The sequence below is a fragment of the Gekko japonicus genome, unplaced genomic scaffold (assembly GCF_001447785.1).
Source record: "Gekko japonicus isolate JY-2015 unplaced genomic scaffold, Gekko_japonicus_V1.1 scaffold1064, whole genome shotgun sequence".
Lineage (NCBI taxonomy): Eukaryota > Metazoa > Chordata > Lepidosauria > Squamata > Gekkonidae > Gekko > Gekko japonicus.
Window position 1 is genome coordinate 283,164 of NW_015176004.1, and position 20,405 is coordinate 303,568.

The 20,405-nt window shown below is 45.0% G+C and overlaps 2 protein-coding genes across 2 annotated transcripts in view; both read right to left on the reverse strand.

The window, feature by feature from the left end:
- The window catches only part of SPTAN1 (spectrin alpha, non-erythrocytic 1), an 85,860-nt gene extending 73,149 nt beyond the window's left edge, over positions 1-12,711 (reverse strand). Inside the window, exons 1-6 of the mRNA XM_015426457.1 lie at positions 12,639-12,711; positions 7,677-7,727; positions 6,690-6,756; positions 5,699-5,803; positions 1,807-2,046; positions 1,562-1,687 (exon numbers count right to left, since the gene is read on the reverse strand). Of these exons, the coding sequence (XP_015281943.1) occupies positions 1,562-1,687; positions 1,807-2,046; positions 5,699-5,728 (396 nt within the window). The 5' untranslated portion in view covers positions 5,729-5,803; positions 6,690-6,756; positions 7,677-7,727; positions 12,639-12,711. The remainder of the gene's footprint in view (positions 1-1,561; positions 1,688-1,806; positions 2,047-5,698; positions 5,804-6,689; positions 6,757-7,676; positions 7,728-12,638) is intronic.
- Positions 12,712-18,000: 5,289 nt separating this feature from the next.
- The window catches only part of GLE1 (GLE1, RNA export mediator), a 49,074-nt gene continuing 46,669 nt past the window's right edge, over positions 18,001-20,405 (reverse strand). The window contains exon 16 of the mRNA XM_015426460.1: positions 18,001-19,111. Coding sequence (XP_015281946.1) covers positions 19,043-19,111 — 69 coding nt within the window. The 3' untranslated portion in view covers positions 18,001-19,042. The remainder of the gene's footprint in view (positions 19,112-20,405) is intronic.

The window sequence follows — 20,405 nt, forward strand, 5'->3', positions numbered from 1 at the left end:
CACCCACCGGAAGCACCGAGAAGGAGTTGGGAAATGCGCAAGACAGCAACGGGACATCAGGACATTCTAGTACACATCACGGAGGGGGAAAGCGCCATCGGGACGCCCTGTGTTGCTTCTTACAACATCCAGCTCCACTCTCAAGCTGTAAAGCATCAAATCAGGGGGAGAGGAGAGACAGAGGCATTCAAAGAAACAGAAGAAAAAAGCAGCACCCACACAGCCGGATAATCCACCTACTCGTATGTGTGACCCAACTTGGATAGTAGTTACTATTGGACGCTGTGCGGTCCTGTATGGCGTGAAAGACTGAACCATTGACACACGGGTTAACATTGCAAACAACACATTCCAGAGCCAATATCCAGGAGCAGAGTCTCAAGTTAGCACATTTTAAGGAAAAAAACACCAGGCTGCATTCCACAAAGCTGTTTATTTAGGGAGTGGCCCTGCAGGCTTGCCACCCGTGGGAGCATCACTAAGGCCTTCTCTAATGCGAGCTGTTTCTGAACTGCAGCTTTAGATTGCTCCCCTCTGAAAAACAAAGCCTTTTCTCCCCCCCTCTATAAAGACAAGACCATCGCAACAACCTTTTAGCACTTTCCTAAACCCTGCCTGGCAACAAGGATGAGTGGCTGTTCTGCCATATATATAAAAATAAAACATACTTGAATTAAAAGATGTTTTTGCAAATGCGATAGTCCTAAGCCTTATTTGTTGAGTGATCTGCTGTTCTGAAGGGAAAGGAGCTAGCTAAAGATCTCATTTGATAATGAACAACAGTCATATAATAGCAGGCTGGAAGCACACAAGTTAACGCATCCAGTGTTAATCCTGAAGTTCTGTGTCAATTCTAGCATTCAACGCTCTTTAGCAACAGAGCACAAACCTCGCGAGCTAACTTTTAAAACCAGTCCCCCAAGAACAGCTAGACACCTAAATTACCTGTTAAATGAAGTACTGTTAAGAAACAGAAATGGTAAGAAAGGACAATAGCCCCCTATTTATTTAACTCCAGAAACTCAAATCTTGACTGAAAATTTAATACCTAAGGTTTTTATTCTGTAAGGTGCTCAAACTCACACTTTTGACAAGTCTGGGCGTGGGGAGGTGGAATCCATGTAATGGGGAAGAGTTACTGAGAAAAGCCCTCTTTAAGTCCTTGTTGTCCAAGGGCACAGATGCTGAAAGGATGCTCATACAATCTCTTCAACTGGGGCAAAGAGGAATTTCTAGCCTCAGCTCAGTGATCAGTGGTTTTCAAGCCATTTGCTAAAAGAGACCTGACCTGGAAGTGAAATCGTCCCCAGCATTGTGTCTGGAGGTTCCCCCTCCGCCACACCATTCACGACGACACTGCTCAGTTGCCGCCTCTTGCTTCAAAACGTTACAAGACAAACCAGCTGGGGATCTGGATCAGCGTTGCTACTGTGAGGACCATGACACAGCACTTAATGCTGCTCCTCTACTGCAATGCCATTGTAGGTGACCTACTAACCAGCAGCCTGTTCTAGAAGGGGCATGTCAAATCCTGCAAGAAGTAAAGTTCTTTAACACTCACTCGTATAGTTTCAGAAGAAAAATGCCCTTCGTTAATCATCAGGTTACCAGTCTCATCCAATTTAACAATGGCTCCGGCATTGGCCTGCACTTCAGCTTCAAAGGCCTGGTGTTTCTGCAGTTTCCCCTGAAAGGACGAAGTGTCAAATGTCAGCCATGCACATCACCTATGTTATTTCCTCCAAGATATTTGAGCTCTTCCAAGAGCACCATGCCCAGCACGCGCAATCTGAAGGTGGCCCCTACCTGCAGGTTGGTTGGGTCTTTGTAATTTTCATCCGATGCGATCTGGAGCTTCTCCTGGATCCATTTTTCCAGCTCATCTGCATCACGCTGGAAAAACTGGAACCTGTAGGAATCTTCCAGCTTTTGGCGCCTCAAGGTAGACAGCTCCTTGAACCTGTGGTAGCGGTCCAGGACCTGCTGACGCCTCTCCTGAATGTCCTCTGCTGTTTCCAGCACTTTTACTCCAGTAGGATCCATTTTCTAAAATTCAAGAGGTGTTAATTAGTGCTTTTGACATCAGACGCAGCCAACACTAGCAGAAAGGAAATGCAAGTGAGGAAAGGACACACATCCCTTACACAAAAATGCCAAAACACAAGGAAATAGTAAGTTGCGGCTTACAAGTTTGGATGCAGGTTAAAAACAAAGGCACTACAGTGCAGAAGTAGACAGCAGAGGAAACTGAGAGCCATTCAGACCGGCTTATGCTGCTGCAGTCCTGTGGGAGCCAACAGGCTCACATGACTGCAAGAGGCCTGCAAATTGTCACTAACGGAGATTTTAAAACAACAGCACAGAAAGACTGCCCCACCCTTTTGACTGAAACAGTGAGACACCAGAAAGTTTTTCATTTGTTTAAAATTATACCATAAAAGAGTCAAGCACACACAGTTTCTACAATTACAATGGCTGTACTCCTAGGCAAACTTGTTAGAAAGACAGTTTGACTGAAATCACTGGGATTTCCATAACAAGCATGTTTACAGCTTGGTCTTCTAGATTCTCATCATTCTTCAGTTAAATCAAATGTCATCTCTTCACCCGCAAAACGTATGATGCTATAGTTGCTACAGAGCTCCCCCCCCCATGTTCTTATTAGCCACAATCAGTCTTTGCCAGCTGTGCATGTTGTCTGCAATTCTAATCCTGCATGCCTAAAATTCTATAAATTAACTGGTGCCTCCTCAAGCTCCAAGAAGGCTGTGAAGAAATTTTATTTATACTTTCCCAAAGCACTATAGATGTCTGTGCCTATAGATTCCATTTATATCAGCGATATTAAGACATAGCAAAATTGACTTAATTAGATAGATGTCACAAAGGTTAGGATATAAAGAGATGCTCCCAGTGTATTTTTTCCCCTTTTAAATTGAAGACCCCCTTTGCCATAACACAGATGGCCTTATCAAATTCCTCTGATTTTCAAAAAGAAGTCTGAGGAGGTGGCTATTCAAGTAGCACAGATCCAAACAACAGAGTAAGGAAATATCTCTTACTCTGTACTTCTAAAACCTGCATCTGGAAGACATTTCAGTCATGTCAAATGGATGCATTTCAAACAAATATGGATAACAACAACAACAATAATAATAAACAGTAATAATAAACTTTGCAAATGAGACAAGCAAACGCTTGGAATCACAAGCAGGTACATTCACAGGGACCTGGAAGGGCTGTTTCTTCAGTTCACCATGTGTATTCAGTGGCAAACCTGGGTTTCTTGTCGCACCATGTGTGGAACGGCCCTTTGGCCATGACAACTGACACTCTTCACTGACCACTTAAAATCCAATAAGAGGTCAGTACTGGCAAATAAACTTTTTGGTGTATTTTTGTAGGGCTTTTTTAAAAACAGAAAGACTGAAGTTGCTTTCGGAAATTATAAAATGAGCTGCTGTTATTTAATCTCTTCTCAGCTGCATGCTACCCATCCAGGAAAAAACACACACCCTGGAAACACATCTGTATGCATTTTTTTTTTAAATCTCCCAGAGGTAGGAAAGTATTTGGTATACACAGCCTTATCTTTCCTGTTACAATCCAGGCCTCTGGAAAGGGCAGTGGTGCTTGATCGGAACACATGACACATGGGGGTGAATTTATACATTCCAGAGCGTTCTCCCAGCACAATCATACTATGCTGAAGGGCAGCCGTTTCAGCAGCAGCAGTTATTCTTGTGAACTCTGAGGCCCTAACTGCATTGCGGTATTTTAGGAAGGGATGTGCCGGGGGGGGGGGGGGGGGGGGGGGTCTGGAAGCTTCATTTATTAAATCGTAATTGAATGTTTTCAGAATGTTAACTTCCCAGACAAAGCCAGAACATGAAGAAGCCTCTGCCTGCTTTCAGCACCCGCACATTCATGCATTGACCCTTAGGCAGACTGGCCGTCCATCTACACATCCAGTTCAAGACCAGATTAGCTGCGCCGACAAACCAGTCTAGTTAGTGACAACTCTCCCACAAAAGCAGTGATGACATGCTAAATGCAAGTGACTAATTACTACAAATGAAATGCTAAGTGCTGGCAATTGGGCTAAGCCTAGTCTTTCTGAACGCTGTGCTGGCAGGGTGGGGCAAGAGGCGGCTTCCACCTGCGCCTGCCCCCGCCTGCGCTCCCCCACCTCCTGTTTTCACTCCTATTTTATAGCACAGGGAGACATTTCGCTTGTTCCTCAGGAGCAGCTCTTTGTGTTGTTTCCATAGAACCCACCATTATTCCCCAGGGTTCAACTACTTGAGAAATCCACATTATACTTTCTCCCCAAATATATTTTAGGATTCACTGGGTTAACCAACCCCCCCCTCGCTATTCTGATCACGCAACTCAGTTTGCCCTTTCAGCAGAATTGACAGAAATGAAAGGCTCTCTGTGTAAATGGAACAAGTCAATCGGAAAAGAAGCGCCTGGGTCCAGCAATAATGGACTGCTCTTTCCTGCAAAGGGGGGGGGGGGGGTCAGCAAGCCTGCGTTCTGCCAAAACGCGATCAGCGCTGGCTGGGGAGCTACAAGCACAGACGGCCAGCTGCTGCTGCAAAGCAACGCAGTGTGCATCCAAAGTTTCCACCTCGGAACCGCAGAGGCCCCTCTGCCTCTAAGAGACGCGAGAGCCATTTGGCAACCTGTTTCTGTACAGCCGGACCACTAAGACACTGTCATCCTTGGTCTGCAGCAAGAACAAGCATGGGTAATCAAAAAGGATGTGTGATATTTCAATGGAAAACATTTTGAATTCAGAGGTGCTCAGAGCTCAACACGGAACAACAGACATTCTCGGCCCGGTGCAAAAAGACATCATCGCATTCCATGCATTACGGCTGGCTGCCGAGGACCGGCCCCGCCTGTCGCAATCTGCACTGTGCTGATAAGGTCAAACGCTACACAGAAAGTTCCAGGCTGAGGAGGGAAGCTGAATTAATTAGGTTGCTTTCTTAGAGGAGACAGAGCTCTGAGGACAGCTCAGAGAGTAGGGAAAAATAATTAAGAGCACAGATTTTCCGTGCTGCCAGAGTCACCTTGGAGAAGTGGCACGAGTCTCCAGAATTAAAGCTAAAATCCTGTGCAATGGGTAACATCAGGGGTGAGCAAAAGCAAAAGGAATTAAATCGTCTCAGACTCCCTTACATTTTTAACTTACAGCTACTATTGGTGGTTTCGGAAGGACAACAGCAAAGGTGTGGGGAAAAACAAATGGAGATTAAAGGACTACACCGAGGTTTTTTTAATCGGTTGGTCGAAGTCCCTCAGAAGCGATAACTAAAAAACAGAATGCTCGGCATCTTATTGGGAATGTCAAATGGTGGGTATTTTTAGACACTGCAACGCAATGGTCGGTCAGGATGTCAGCAACACGGTTCACAAAGGAAAAGCTGGTGCAAAGAAGAGAATTAAAATAGCACTAAAATGCTGCCCAAGCCAAGACATTTTTCATGCCAGACCACTGTGACACATTTAGGTTTCTCCGACACAAGAGTAACCACTGTGTGTGTGGGGGGGACCTGCACGCTGTCAATGGCGAAGAATGCAGCAGCAGGAGCAGCATCATTTTAACTTGGATGCAAGCTGGACAGTGAGCAGACACCTGCTGCAAAACAGACACATGCACACTCTTTGCACAGGCTTGGGTACATACTCGCCCTTCTTTGTGTGGGAAAAGTGTCATAGGTTAAGGGGTCCTTGTTCAATCTCTTCATTCCTACCATTATGTATTCTGGCGCTTAACATTTGGCTTCCCACACTGTAGCGCAAAATTCTCAGGGTTGGTTACTTGTGCAAGTAAGCAACTGAAGACAAGTTAAGTGCACCACTATGTACCATCGTAACAAGAAAACCAACTGTTTAAGAAAAACAAATGGAGATGAGCTATGCCCTTCCCCCCCAACCCAGTATCCCTGCATTTTAAAGCCACCTGCTGTTACGAGCATTTTGCAAATTTAAAAATAAAACACAATGCAGGCAGACAACGCCTCAATAAATCCTGCGCCCCCAAACAGCCCAGAAATGCAGATGTTTCATGTCAAGATTTCCAAAAAGAAAGCAAGCTATCTAAAATTTAACTTCAAAGGAACAAAATTAATTCTTGTGGTTATATGTTATTAACTTTAGCCAAAATTCAGTTTTTTAGGAAGGGGGTGAGATAGGGCTAAGGGACTTTCAGGGCTTTGAAAAAAAATATCTGTCTATGGAACCACTGCAGCAAATCCAAAACAGAAACCCCTAAACTCCAAAACAGAAACCCCTAAACTCCAGTTCCAGATTTGCCTGGAGGCAACACCCTTTTTAAATTTCCGGTTACGGCATTTTAGAAGTTCTTCCTAGAACTCAAAAAACAATCTCTCAGCAAAGAGTGGAACATCTGTTTGGATGGTCCATATTCTCAGCAAGGAAGGAAGGAAGGTCAGCTTGTCTTGGAAACCTTCTGCAGTACGCAAACAGGAAGAATACTTGGCTTTTGTTACTTTCAGACATGACCTTTCAACACTGCATTATTCTGGCAATTTTAAACAGAGGCTAAATCAGAGATGCAAAATGCAAATTTACCCAGGAGGAAGGAGCGTTCAAGTTCTTTGGAGACAGGAAAGCATGACAACAAGAGGAGCTGACCAACCGCCATGAATGCTTACCCTCAATTCAACAACCAGATTATGGCAATCATCTTCATCTGATGGCTTGCATAATGACTTTGCTGTGCTTTTTCGCATAGGGTGGGATAAAAGAGAATCTTTGCAACTCATGGAGAATTAGTAATAGAAATATCTGACAGTACCTCTGATTATGTACAGCTTTTTAATACTCTTCCATTCCGTACCAACCATGGCCATGCACAGACTAGCAGGGACTGCATTTTACACGACAGTTTATGAGAAAAATCAATTATCTTGGAATGCATGGCATTAAAATTTTTTCCAGTGCAAGTAATCTCTCAATTCCCAACCTGATTCTTCTTGGCTTTATCTCGCTATCATCATTTTGTACCACTTGAAAAGCAGCTTACTTTATCTTGGAATTAGACAGGTTTTACATTCTCTCTCTCAACATAAATTCTGTATTCCGTGACCTACTTAATTTCATTAACGTGAAAAAAACAGAAGAAAACATAACTGCCAGTACAGTCGAGACAATAATGCAGCAACTGCAGTCCAATGTAATTAATGGCACAGAAGCACTCTGGCAGATTATAATCAAAATGAGTCTTGCAGCGAATACGCGGCAATATGCTGGTAGACTGCATCAGCTCACAGTTCTAAAAAGCCAGTCAACTTTGACAAGACAACCCACGCCAGCAGCACCTCGTACAAAAACGTCATGCTGCTTTAAAAGTCCTAATAAGCGGTCAGAAAAGCACGCTCATCACACATCATGCATGGGAAAAGGTGATAGAAACTCAAGACATTTAGGACCCCCCCCCCGCATTAGAAAGCCATAATGATTTGTCTGATATTGGGTTACTTTCTTGTTTTAGGTAATAACACACACACACACACACACACACACACACACACACACACAGCTTTAAAGAGATTCAGTGCACATTTTATCACAACCGAAAAAGGAGGGAAAGGAAAACAGGAAAAATATGGCTGTATTATTACATGCATATTGTAAAATACCTGGACTCTGACTTTGCGAAATGATGACAACATGATGGAGGAATGCAGACTCTAAAAGGGAGGAGTACACCGAGATCATGTCTTGCGAGCTATGCACATATACAATTAAGTGCAACTTTTGACAACATGCAGATATGGCCAACAATCTCCCCCTCCACTTGCAAAAAGAATTTCACAGCCATTTAAGTAAATTGCCACACACTTCTTCTTCATTCAAAAGTGAAGCAGCCCAGCATCATAAAAAAGCATCATGAGAAATTACCATATGGACACGCTCTCCGTGGCTACTCTCCCAAGTACAGCCTCACTACACATTTCAAAAGGCCCTCTCGAGCAGTTACACACCTAGAAATAAGCAGAAGGTGGGGAAATATCTGTGTGGTGGTGGTGGTTGGGAGAGCAGGATAATGAGGATGTCAGATATGGGCCTCATAAGAATTCACCACATCTGACAGCCACATGCCAAGGTGCTTCATGTCAAAAAACACCATGTCTCTCTCATCTGCCTCCTTCCTTAAGGAAATCCATATTTGCCGTGACATGGCTTAATACGTTGTAAATTATTTATTACAGGCAGGCGGGCGGGGGGGTATGCCACGCTGCTTGATCTCTGGCCAACCAATAGCAGCATGGCACTGAACCGCATTTGGCAATCTCTCTTGCACCATCTGCAGTCTGCTCCACCCTGTTACGGTGGAGCAGGTTCCAGATACTAGTGACAAGGCAAAAAGAGCAGTACGACTGTTAGAAGAGAAAAAGGTCCCTGTTTAAAAGCCACTAAACTCCTTCCTCAACAACACACACCAAAACAGCATAACACTATCTCTTAAGAGGGCAAAGTAACACAAAGCCTTATTTCAATACTCTTTTTTGAAGATGGTCAATTTCACTTAAGAAATGAAATCCTTAGCCATCATCAAGTTACACACTTTTATTAGTTTCATGGTTATGGACCCCAATATCATCAATTAAACTGCAACAGATAGGGAAACACTGTTATAACTTCACCTGTCCAGTTCCCCTCTCACTCCGCAGCTGAATTTATTTGTGGCTTCTTGCCAATGCTGAAGAAATCCCCCCCCCAGCCATTTGATAATTTCTGCCCTACTATGTTATAAAATCAATGCAAATGTTTATAGGACTTCTGATTTTCTAGCCTTCACTAAAAATTTAGAATTAAAGAAACGAATATAACATTTCCCCCAAATAATATTTTCAGAATAAGCAAGAACGGTCTAGAATCTTTCACTCCACACCTATGAATAATATACCTCTCAAATGTGCTGCATACCCTGTTATTAAGAGATCGGAAGTCTCCCAGCACTATTTCCTAACTGTCTGAATCTGTAACTCCAAATGATCATGCCAACCCCTCCAAAAAAACCCACTACCCAGAGCCTATTAGAAACAGCTCAATGGTTATCCAGGCTAAAAGAATAAAATCAGCAGAGAATGAAATAATTACTTCACCACGTGACAAAGATTTCACTAAGTATAAAAACGAATCAAATACAAAGGCAGAATCTACTAAGTCATTACAGTGGTAAAGCAACATTCTTTGGCTGTCAACAGGATGAATATAATTTAAATAATTATAAACCTCTAACCTATTTTATCCTGCATATAACCTGACAATTGGAAAGAGACCATCAGGCTTAATAACTATTTTCAACGCACAGAAAATGATCCATGACTAGGCTGAGGACCAGAAAAAGGGATACAAGTTTTGAAAAGAGGTAACAACCTGGCATTTTGAGCCAAAAGATCTGTCAAAACATATAGCCAAGTTCTACAGCTGGGAAGAGATTTCACTGTTTTTAGGAACTGTTAGTGCTCTTCCATGTTTTTAATTTTTAAAATGCAACATCCTCTCCTTTCTTGCTAAGATGAGAAATTGCTTATACTTCTCATTTTATAGTTACCTGATTTACTGAGCGTAGCTAATCTAGTTTAGCTGGGAAACCCTTTCACCTAGAAACTATAGCAAAATCTCACATGTGTTCCTGTGTTATGCTGTTATCGCCTGACCTTGGACAGGACTGAGAATGTGAACGTTCAGGGAAGCCATTGCTGCAGAATGCAAGTTTGCACTCGAGCACTCAGTGGCTCCTCCCTGTCTAGTTTCCCCCTTTCCAATCAGGTGGGAATGGACCCGGCCGGCCTCAGGATGGGGGAGCCATCTTCCCCGGCCCTTTTCTTGAAGGAGCAGAGAGCTTGGCGGCTGTCAGCGTGTATTTGTCAAGCGTACCGAAATCACTCCCAAAGGCTCTGAATGAAATTCCTGCAGCTGCTGCGCAGGGCGGAGCCTCCCCTTCTCTCTTCCTCCTCCCCCATACAATGTCGACTCCAACATCTCTTCCAAGGGCGGAAGGAACGACCGTTCCACCAGAAGCAGGAAAGCAATGCCACAACAGCCACCCCCATCCAGGTCTCCTCCACCCTCATTCTCTTATACAGTCAAGCCTAGTGAACTGGGATTTGGAATGGAGATGCTGCTGTGAAAGATGTGTTTTATATATATTTAAAATATGGAGCAGTGTGCCAGGGAACATGTGAATGCCTGGCAAGCGTTATCAGTGGCAGGTGGCCACAGCAGCAACAGGGCAAGCACTCCGTATCACAGCCTATTCCGAGAATAACTGCCACCCCCTCTTTTGTACTCACAGTTGCTAATACAGCTTAGAATCACCATATTCAAATGCATGCAGCAAAATAAACTAATCCAGTTTATTCTACCACAAGCTTTCAGGAGTCAGAGCTCACTTCATCACATGCATCATTGTTCTAAACCAGAATAAATTCTGTCACGTCTTTATGGTGCCGCAAGTCTTCTGTTTTATTTCGCTGCAACAGACTGACATCGCTAGCTATCTGAAATTATGCTGCTTAATAGTTACTGTATGTTAATGCTTCCTTTGTAAAAAGAAAAACATGGGAAAACATAGTACAATAGCTACCCGCAAACCTCCCCCTGGCACTTCCATGCATTTAATAATATTTTTAAAAGCAATCTTGCCACAGGGTACTGTAGCTTCACCATAAATTTGTCAGCAAGGACAAACAACAGGCAATAAAGACAGGTATTTACAAAGATTCGGGGGGGGGGGGCTGAGCAAGTCAAAATTAACCTTGGTACCAGTGAATAGGGGAGAACAGCTGGCTGGCTGGTCTAAGCAAGGTCAGAAAATGCATTCCGAAACCCTCAGCAGCAATTGTTTTAGGCACCTGGCACAAGACCTTCCAGACGATTCAGTCGGGATCAAGGTGCACATCTTTTTGTCATATTTGGCCAGAATTTAAACAGGACCTTGCTTGTCATCAAAGGACAGCCAGGATTACATAGCAGTTAAGAGCAGAGTTCCCTCTAAGCTGAGTTAGTGTGAGCTACCTCACAGTTTTTTAGCCTCTGGCTCACACATTTTTGTCTTGGCTCAGGAAGGATGGCTCCAGAGCAAACTAATTTATGCAGTAGCCAAATCACTTGCTCACAACTTTAATGCCAGTAGCTCACCAAGTAGAATTTTTGCTCACAAGACTCCACAGCTTAGAGGGAGCACTGGTTAAGAGTGTCAGGTTAGGGTCTGGGCGACCCAGGTTTGATCCCCTCTCTGCCATGGAAGCTCGCTGGGTGACCTTGGGCCAGCCACACCCTCTCAGCCTCACCTACTTCACGGGGCTGTTGTGGGAATAAAATGGTGGAGAAAGGACAATGGCGTAAGCTGCTTGGAGTCCCCAAGAGAAAGGTGTGGTCCAAATGAAGCAAATAAATAAAGCACTACTTGAACAATTGCCCGTGCAAATAACAACCACCGCTCCCTCATGGACAAAAACAAAACAGATTTCCCTGTCTCTTGTGCTTTTAAAAAAATCAACACAGTCTCTGTACTATTTAAAAGTAAACCTAAACAAATGCATACCAGTTGCCACACACCCATCAGTCTTGTGTCTGGACGGAAGAGCAACTAAGACAAAGGCCACTTGGACATTTGATGCTCTCCTTTGATGATGAGCACATTTACTCAGAAGCAAGTTCCGCTTTACTCAAAGGGGCTTACTCCCAAGTAAGTGTGCACTCAGGCTTGAAGTCCCAATCCTATGTATCAGGAACTGGTCCCATCACGTTCAATGGATCTTCCTCCCAAGTAAGTGTGTGTAAAGCAACCCAATTTTACACATATTTACTCCAAGGAAAACCACACTGCACGGTCTTTACTCCATCTCTGCCATGCCTTCTGTGGGTTTACTAACCGGTCTCCTGTAAAACAGTGTGCACATTAAAACTACAAATATTTTTTAAAAATACTACAAAACCCTTGGGGAACGTTTTCTCAGCTCAGCAGGATCCAGGTAGGCAGGAAGGCCATCTGGCTGCTGCCTGCCCTGGATAACAACTGGAAGGGGGGAGGGAAGAGGGCTGCACACTGGGTCCATAAGTGATGGAGGCAGCCTGATTCCCCCCCCCCACCATCCCCGCCCTTATCTCATTGATGGCAGTTAGGAAGGAGGAAGAATCCAGGCGCAATTGTTGGCCACAACATTATCGCCGGGGGATACTGATAGCAATAAATAATTGCATGGCGACCACTACTACAAAGCAATCTTTAACAATCTGTGCACATCTACAGCTTGCAGAGACGTCAACCCTAATCAATCCACAGCTTTAGCGTCGTCCTAGCCTGTAAAAAGCCGCTGCATCCAGTGCTGCAACCGGCCCAGGATGGTCCCCATCACCTACCTGCGCTGGCACAGAAGCTGCACTACAGGCCGCCGCCTCGAGGGGGCGCTCTCAAGCCCCGCCTTCGCGCTCGCCTCACCACAATGCGGTCCCTTCGCGCCCCTGCCTCTGCGCCGCGGCCTAAAAGGACCCACCCCCCCCCTTTCTCCTCCCGACCATTGAGCCCCCCCCCCTTCTGGTCCATCCGTCAGTCCGCATCCTACCACCACCACCCATCTTTTCCTCACCGGGTCTGTCGCGAAGGGCCCCTTTCCGGATCCCAGTCACACAACCTTCGCGCCTCTCCCCTTCAGACACCGACTGCCCAGCGCTCGCGCCAACGCCCCTTATTTATAAAGGCGGCGGCGGTGACGTCACCGCTGCAGAACCCAACGGCGGTGGCTCGGAGACGGAGAAACCCGAAGCGAAACGAAGGGGGGGGGGGGGCGGCCTCTCCCAGCCACAGCCTATCCGTTTGGTCGGCTCCGGCGGCGGCGTTCCCTTCCCTCCGAAAGAAGACGGGAAAGGCCGAAAGGGAGCAGTAGCCGAGTGCGGCCGAATGGTTCCGGAGTGAGCCGAGTGACGGCGAAGGGAGGTTTTTTTTAAAAAAGGCTGCTTCTTTGCACCTGTACGAGATCACGTGCGCGAATCTCTTTCCTTTTTTAGGATTCCAGGTGCGGATTTCTTTCTGCTGGTTCTCCATACTTTTCCCTGGTGCCTAATCTAGTCCGGTCGGACGAATGGAGCTGAATTTCCAATGCAGGGTGCCACAGATCCTAAATACACTCGGGAACAAGTCCCATTGAACTATATTTGCTGTAGTGGTTAAGTGCACGGACTCTAATCTGGGAGAACCGGGTTTGATTCCCCTCCACTTGCACCTGGCTGGATGACCTTGGGCAAGCCATAGTTCTGATAAGAGCTGCCCTTGAAAAAGAGCAGTTTCTGTCAGTGCTCTCTCAGCCCCACCTACCCCACAGGGTGTCTGTTGTGGGGGGGGGGGGTTGTAAGCTGCTCTGAGACTCCTTTGGGTAGTGAAGGGCAGGGTATAAATCCAATCTCTTCTTCTTTTTCTTCTTCTTCTATTAGCTTTGATAAGACTGCCCTCCGCGCAGCTGAAGAGAAACAAAATGGTTCTCTCTGCCTTCCTTTTATCCTCACACAGCCACCATGAATTAACTGCTCTCAGCATCCTACAATTAAGAATATGCCAATCTATGATTGTGACATTTATTTCCTTCACTGTTTTTGCCCCGGGATTGAACCCAAACAAATGGTGACCATATAAACTAAGCCTATTATTCCTGTTTGATCCTTGTACCTGTTAAACACCTTCATTATGCTGTATGATGATGTACTGCTCACCCTGTACCTATATGTATGGACTGGTAATTTCCAATTTTGTTTTTGTCTTCTTGACTCTAATTGGCCCTTCCTGGCAACTAAACCCCCTATCCGCTCTCTTTCTATATATTGCTGAGGAAATTCTGAAGAAGTGTGCTTACACACAAAAGCTTATACCCAGAATCAAGCTTTGTTTGTCTTAAAGGTGCCACTGGACCCACACTTTGTTCAGATTCAATGTATCTGAAGTGTGCATGCACAAAAAAAAGAAGCTTATACCCAGAATTAAACTGTGTTGGTCTTAAAAGTGCCACTGGACTCTCTCCTGACCCCACCCTACCTTGTTGGTTCCATTCTCAGCCAATTTGGAATCAGTCCATGTGTGTTGCTGGTCAACTCACAATCCCTTTTCCTTTATTGTGTTTTCGCTGCATGATCCAAGTGTCTTGCCGGACAGGTAAAGTATCACCCATTAGCTGCTGTAGATTTTCCGGGTTGCATGGCCGTGGTCTTGGCATTGTAGGACCTGATGTTTCGCCAGTAGCTGTGACTGGCATCCTCAGAGGTATAACACAGAAAGATGGAGTACTCTCTGTGTCAAGGTATCACCCAGCCAATGATATTCCCTGCTCATGCAAACGTCTCTGTACTTTCTAATCTGTATTCTTAGCCCTGTACCGTGTTGTGAATGCTTGATTTTTGTTTGTATGCTTGAAAAACCTTTAGTAAAGAAATCATTACTTTAGTGATCTAGCCTCGGTGTCTATTCCTCCGTCCTGGGAACTCTGACTCCCGTAAGCACCGGTTATGGTTCCATATTTTATGCCTATTACCATTTAAGATTCATAATTCCCCAAGTTTATTAATTAAAAATAAGGCACTTTGGCTAACAAATTACTTCTGTTACTTCAGACCAACACGGCTGACCACCTGGATCTGTCACCATCTACATGGGCTAGGCTGGCCCAGTGCTTCCCAGGGAGCTTTAAGGCAGAGAGATCTGAACCCAGGTCCCGGCAGAGAGATCTGAACCCAGGTCCCGCCCTTTCTCCTTCAACACTGAGTAGACATGCAGAGGATCAAACGGTACATGGCTGCCTGACACCCATATGCACATACTCCCTAACTTACCTCCAGGGGTCATTTCGTAGAAAAAGAGGTGTAGGAGCTCATTAGCATAACTTATTTGCATATGCCACACCCCCTGAAATCACCGGGAGTGTGTCAGAAGGCAACACCCACCGCTCAGGCTCCAATGGACTGTTTTGGATTGCTAGCTTTTGGGGGGGGGACATGCAGATCTGTCCTCGCAGAGGAGGGAGAGCTTGTACCTGAATAAAACTTGGTCTTAAAGGTGCCACTGGGCTGTTTTGGATTGCTAACTATTGGGGGGGGGGAACGCGCATATCTGCCTTCACAGAGGAGGGAGAGCTTGTACCACCTGAAGGCGAGCGGGGGGGGGGGCGCTGCAAATTACCTGGCTGCTTCTTGCGCCTCGTGGCCGGACTGAGGGCTGCTGGGAGCAGGGGGCGGGGCTTGTTGCATGTGCCCACCCCCTGGGCTCCTTACTGCCGGAGCTCCGCTCCTGTGCGCTCCCGCATGAAATGACCCCTGCTTACCTCCAAATAAAATAAAAATCCGCCTGCAAGGTCCGCTCCAGGCACCCTCTCACCTTTGACAGACTAGCAGGTGAGGAGACAATACAAGATCCCCAGCCTATCGAAGCCTGCAGGCACCTTTGGAATTCCGACGTGGGGCACAGCCACAAAACGGCTCTGCAGAAGGCAGAGTGAGCTGCAAAATGGCTGCCACCACTTATCTTCAGGCACACAGTGAAGGTCTTTTGTGCTGTAGTGGTAGCTGCTGCCGAAGTAAGATTTTAAAAAAACAACTATCTGCAGAGGGCATCAGCAGCCTTGCTGTGCAAAACTTTCACTGGCCACACCTACTTTCTGGAAGCACTTGGGGGGGTGTGTCCAAGAAAGGTTACACTGGGCACCATGGCGCCCACTGGCATCACATGGCGCCCACGGGGACCCCTACGATACAGGGTAGTCTTTGCAATGGTGCCAAAACGTCCTCCAAAGCATGTTCTCACCCCAACTCTGTGTGTTTTTAAGCAGCAGTCAAGGAAGTTCTCTTTCCAGAGCATTTTGAGGATGCCGTTTCTTTTTACATTCAATTGAGGGACACAGTGATAAGCTACATTTGCTGTCACTAGGCTTTTATTGTTCCAGGAGCTTTGCTGCTTCAGCTTTTTATCTCAAAGCTGATTTGAATTTTGTCTTTTACTTTTCATCTGCACGTATGTGTACACACACACATAATGAATAGGACTGATCAAGCCCAGAAGGTTAGGAGATATTCTACTGACTCACACCCAGCAGTTAGAAATGGAAAAAATTCAAAGTGTGTTCTTTTTAAATCCTCTTATCCATACAAAGCTAATCAGCAAAGGCACGGCCCACTAGTTATTTATAGCCTGAGCCCCTACACACTTATTCAGAAGTCCAACTGATGTTGGTGGGATTTGCTCTTAAGAAAATATGCACAGGACTGCGGGATGGCTGCCGTGATAGGTGTTGACTTAAAATAAGTCCCACCAAGTTTAATGTGGCTTACTCCCAAGTATACATAGGACCAATACTCCCTTCTAAGCTGTGCAGTCTTGTGAGCAAAAATTCTGCTTTGTGAGCTACCGGCATTAAAGTTGTGAGCGAGCGATTTGGCTACTGCATCAATAGTTTGCTCTGGAGCCATCCTTCCTGAGCGAAGACAAAAATGTGTGAGCCAAAGGCTAAAAAACTGTGAGCTAGTTAAAGCTAGTGGTTAAGACGCTGAATTGCAGGCTGTGGAAGGTCAGTAGTTCAGCAGTTTGAGACCCGGGTGCCGCATGATGGAGTGAGCGCCCATCTCTAGTTCCAGCTCCTGCCAACCTTGCAGTTTGAAAGCAAGAAACTGCAAGTAGATAAATAGGTACCACTTTGGTGGGAAGGTAACAGCGTTCTGTGCGCCTTGGTGTTTAGTCATGCCGGCCACATGACCATGGAAACGTCTTCGGACAGCGCTGGCTCTTCGGCTTTGAAACGGAGGTGAGCACCGCAACCCTAGAGTCGGATTCAACTGGCTTTCGAGCAAGGGAACCTTTACCTAGCTCACGCTAACTCAGCTTAGAGGGAACACTGCATAGGACCGCACACAACTAGTCCTATGAGCTGAACAAAAAGCATCTGTCATTCCAAAGGGGTATGTTTGTATATTTCTCAATTAGTACAATACTGCATGCTAATTACAATTCTGGCCAACGCTTTAATCTCCCCCTTACTTCCTCTCCACAGTTACTGTGTTAAGATCACAACAATTCCATCTTTACATTTAGGTGAATTAGCATACGCATGGATGCAAAATTCAGAAATTAAACCTAGAGCTATCCGATACTCTTACTACCAAAAGCACTCCAGTTTATTTCATTTCTTTTGCAGGTATGAAAAAAAAAATTAAAAGGAAATCTGTGACTCGCACTGCAGCATAATCAGGGAGACTGCAACAGAACCTGAATTATCTGGAAAGAGCATGACTCAGAGCATTCAAACCAGAACAGGACCTGCATGCACAAATATTCCCCGAGCTGCATTGTGCTTGGCATGAAGTCAGCAAAAAACTCTGCAGCACCATTTTAATACATTTAAGCAGTGATCTTCAAATACTCCAGCGCCGTTACCAGTGCGTGGGTAGAATCTGATTGAGTCTGCGATTCTATGCAGTTATGTACACTTAAAAGCCAAATATTTACATGGGTTTAAGCTTAGGATTGGGCTGCAAGAATCCAGGTAACGTGTAAAACATTGAACTGCCAGCTGGCCAAAATAAGGAAAAGATGTATTCTCCTCCCTGTAACTGTTCCACCATCAAGTATTGGGAGAATGAGAAAGCACCCAGCTGGCTCAGACCAGAGATCAATGTAGGTCAACCGTGGCCAGTCAGAAGACTCCGCAAGAAGACCACAAACAGGGCATCCCAGGACAATGGTAAGGACTGAACAGGCTATTATTCATGTAGTTTCAGACTGGCACAAGAGATTTTGACACAGCGCGACTGACAAGTGGCTCCCACAGATTACCTTTCAGACTCCATCAACTAGGGTAGGCTTGTGCCTTTTTCTTTAAAACAGGCTTAGTTGGCAGATTCAGGAGAGACAAAAGGAAGTGCTTCTTCACACAAAATAAAGCTCAAATTTTATTTCAGCTTACAAACAGCTTTCCTCGGCCATGTATTCTCACGATACCCATCAATGTAAGAGAGCAATACAAAAACTTAATTCGACGTTTCCTGCTCAAGACTGCCGACAAACGGATACAAGTATTGTGAAGGAGAAAGCAGTCGCCCTTCCCTTCCAGGCGGCAATGGCCTGCCCTGGCATCCAGTCCATGTGACATCCAGTTAAAACTAATCAAAGGAGCGTTTCCTCTACTGGGCAGTGCTAATGCATGATTTTATATATGCATCCTCACCATCTAATCCCCCAGTGTTGCCTGTATTTGAAATGCATTAATGGGAAGACAATTTCATCTTCTGTTTTCATAAAAAACAGACGCAAAATGCAGCGGCTTCTTCTCGGATGCCAACTAAATAGAAAAACTGTGAAATCAAGTAAATCCCCGGAATACCAAATACTGTTTCGTCCAGGGAAATAAAAGGCCATTTTAACAAGAGGTGGTAAAAAAAAGCATAAATCAATGGCTATCCTTCTTAAAAATAAAGGAGACACCCCTCCATGAGCTAAAACACCTGCTGCTGCCTGAACTTACAACGGATTGCTACTGCTTCCTCAGAAGAACTAAGCAATTAAAAGTGCTCCTTGATTGTATTAACAATATTTTAGAACCAGGCTTCTTAGTTTCTGTTCTCAGTGCTCCTAAGATAGGGACACTCTTTGTGCAAATACTAAGCTTATGCAATTTCACAAGCTCTGTGACATCCTCTAAGACAGTGAAAAGCATTCCACTGATGGGCTTGGGGGGGCCCAAACTGGCAATAATTATTAATATAGTGTCCTATCATATCCTGTTACAGAGAGCTGACAGAATTAAACAGACATTAAAAAAATTCTTTATGAAGAAATTTATGGCAGTGTTACTAAGATCTGAATCCTGCACAGCAGAAAATAAAACTTGGAGAACAGCAAAGTTCCTCTGTTGATTGAACGTCCTCAGTGCGAAAAAGTCTCTGGAGGCTTAACTGGTTTCCTTCTCACGAGGGAGACCATTCTTTGAACTTCTAGGCGAAGACGCAACCGGGAGAAGCCAAATCATAACTTCCAGAAAGATGGTGGCAAAAACCCCTTTGGTAGAGGGATTTCCTTCCGTTGTAAACATTTCTGGGAGGGAGAGGAAAAGACTCTTTAAAAAGTGGGAACTCAGCGGTAAACTGGAAGAGAGCACGCATTATAGAAGTCACTGTGATTTATGAAGAGACAAACAGCGCATACAAGCCAGGACAAGGTTTTTGCCGCATTGCTCCATCTCTCCACAAGTTGCAGCATGTGATAAGTCTTTATAAGTCTGAACGTAGACAAAAAATTTTTTAATCAGTATACATTTTAACATGTGTATACCTGAATAAATATTTGTACTTTTATATAAATATTGTTTAGCTTAGCCCTTTTGGTTCGCAGTCCTATCTTGGATTGAGGCCCCCCCCCCTTTTTTCCAGTTTTTGGCAGCATGTGATACCTCCTACCAGATTCTCTGGCAAGCAACAAGCCACCTAGGATTCATCTGAATTGCCAGCAGACAAGCCAAATGATACAGTAAATGCAGGTGCTGCAATGTGGCATCAAAAGAAAAGACTCCCGTATAACAGAACTGAATGCTAATGGGGAGTGAGGATCAGCTGATTCTAGGGTTAGCTCTTGGAACATTTTCTCAATGGGCACTAAAAGTCTAGGAGACATTGCTTCCGTAATTATTACATGATGGCTAGGAACTACTCACCCCTTGTTTGGTGGGACTGATGAGAAACCACGGGGCAGGGGTCCCCAACCTTTTTGAACCTGCAGACATCTTTGGACAGCCACAAAACGGCTGTCGCAGTTTCTCTTCAATCACACAGCAAAGACCCTTGAAGAGCCAGTTTGGTGCAGTGGTTAAGTGTGTGGACTCTAATCTGGGAGAACCGGGTTTGATTCCCCACTCCTCCACTTGCACCTGGCTGGATGACCTTGGGCAAGCCATAGTTCTCTCAGAGCTGTTCTCTCAAGGGCAGTTCTTGAAAGAGCTCTCTCAGCCCCAACTACCTCACAGGGTGTCTGTTGTGGGGAGGGGAAGGGGAAGGAGTTTGTGAGCCACTCTGAGACTCCTTTGGGTAGTGAAGGGCGGGGTATAAATCCAATCGCTTCTTCTTAAAAAAATCAACACAGCTAGAAAACATACTTAAAATGTTTTATAGGTGGCACTGGTCGCAGGACAGAATGGTCAAATGCTACAAGGAAGTATCGAGGAATTGCTGGAGGTGTAAAAACAATATAGGCACATTTTTTCATATGTGGTGGCGGTGCAAAAAGATACACAAATTTTGGAAAGGTATCAATCATTTAATATCAGAGATTATGGATATAGAACTACATTTATTACCGGACATTTTTTTGCTTAATATGATACCAGACGGGTTGA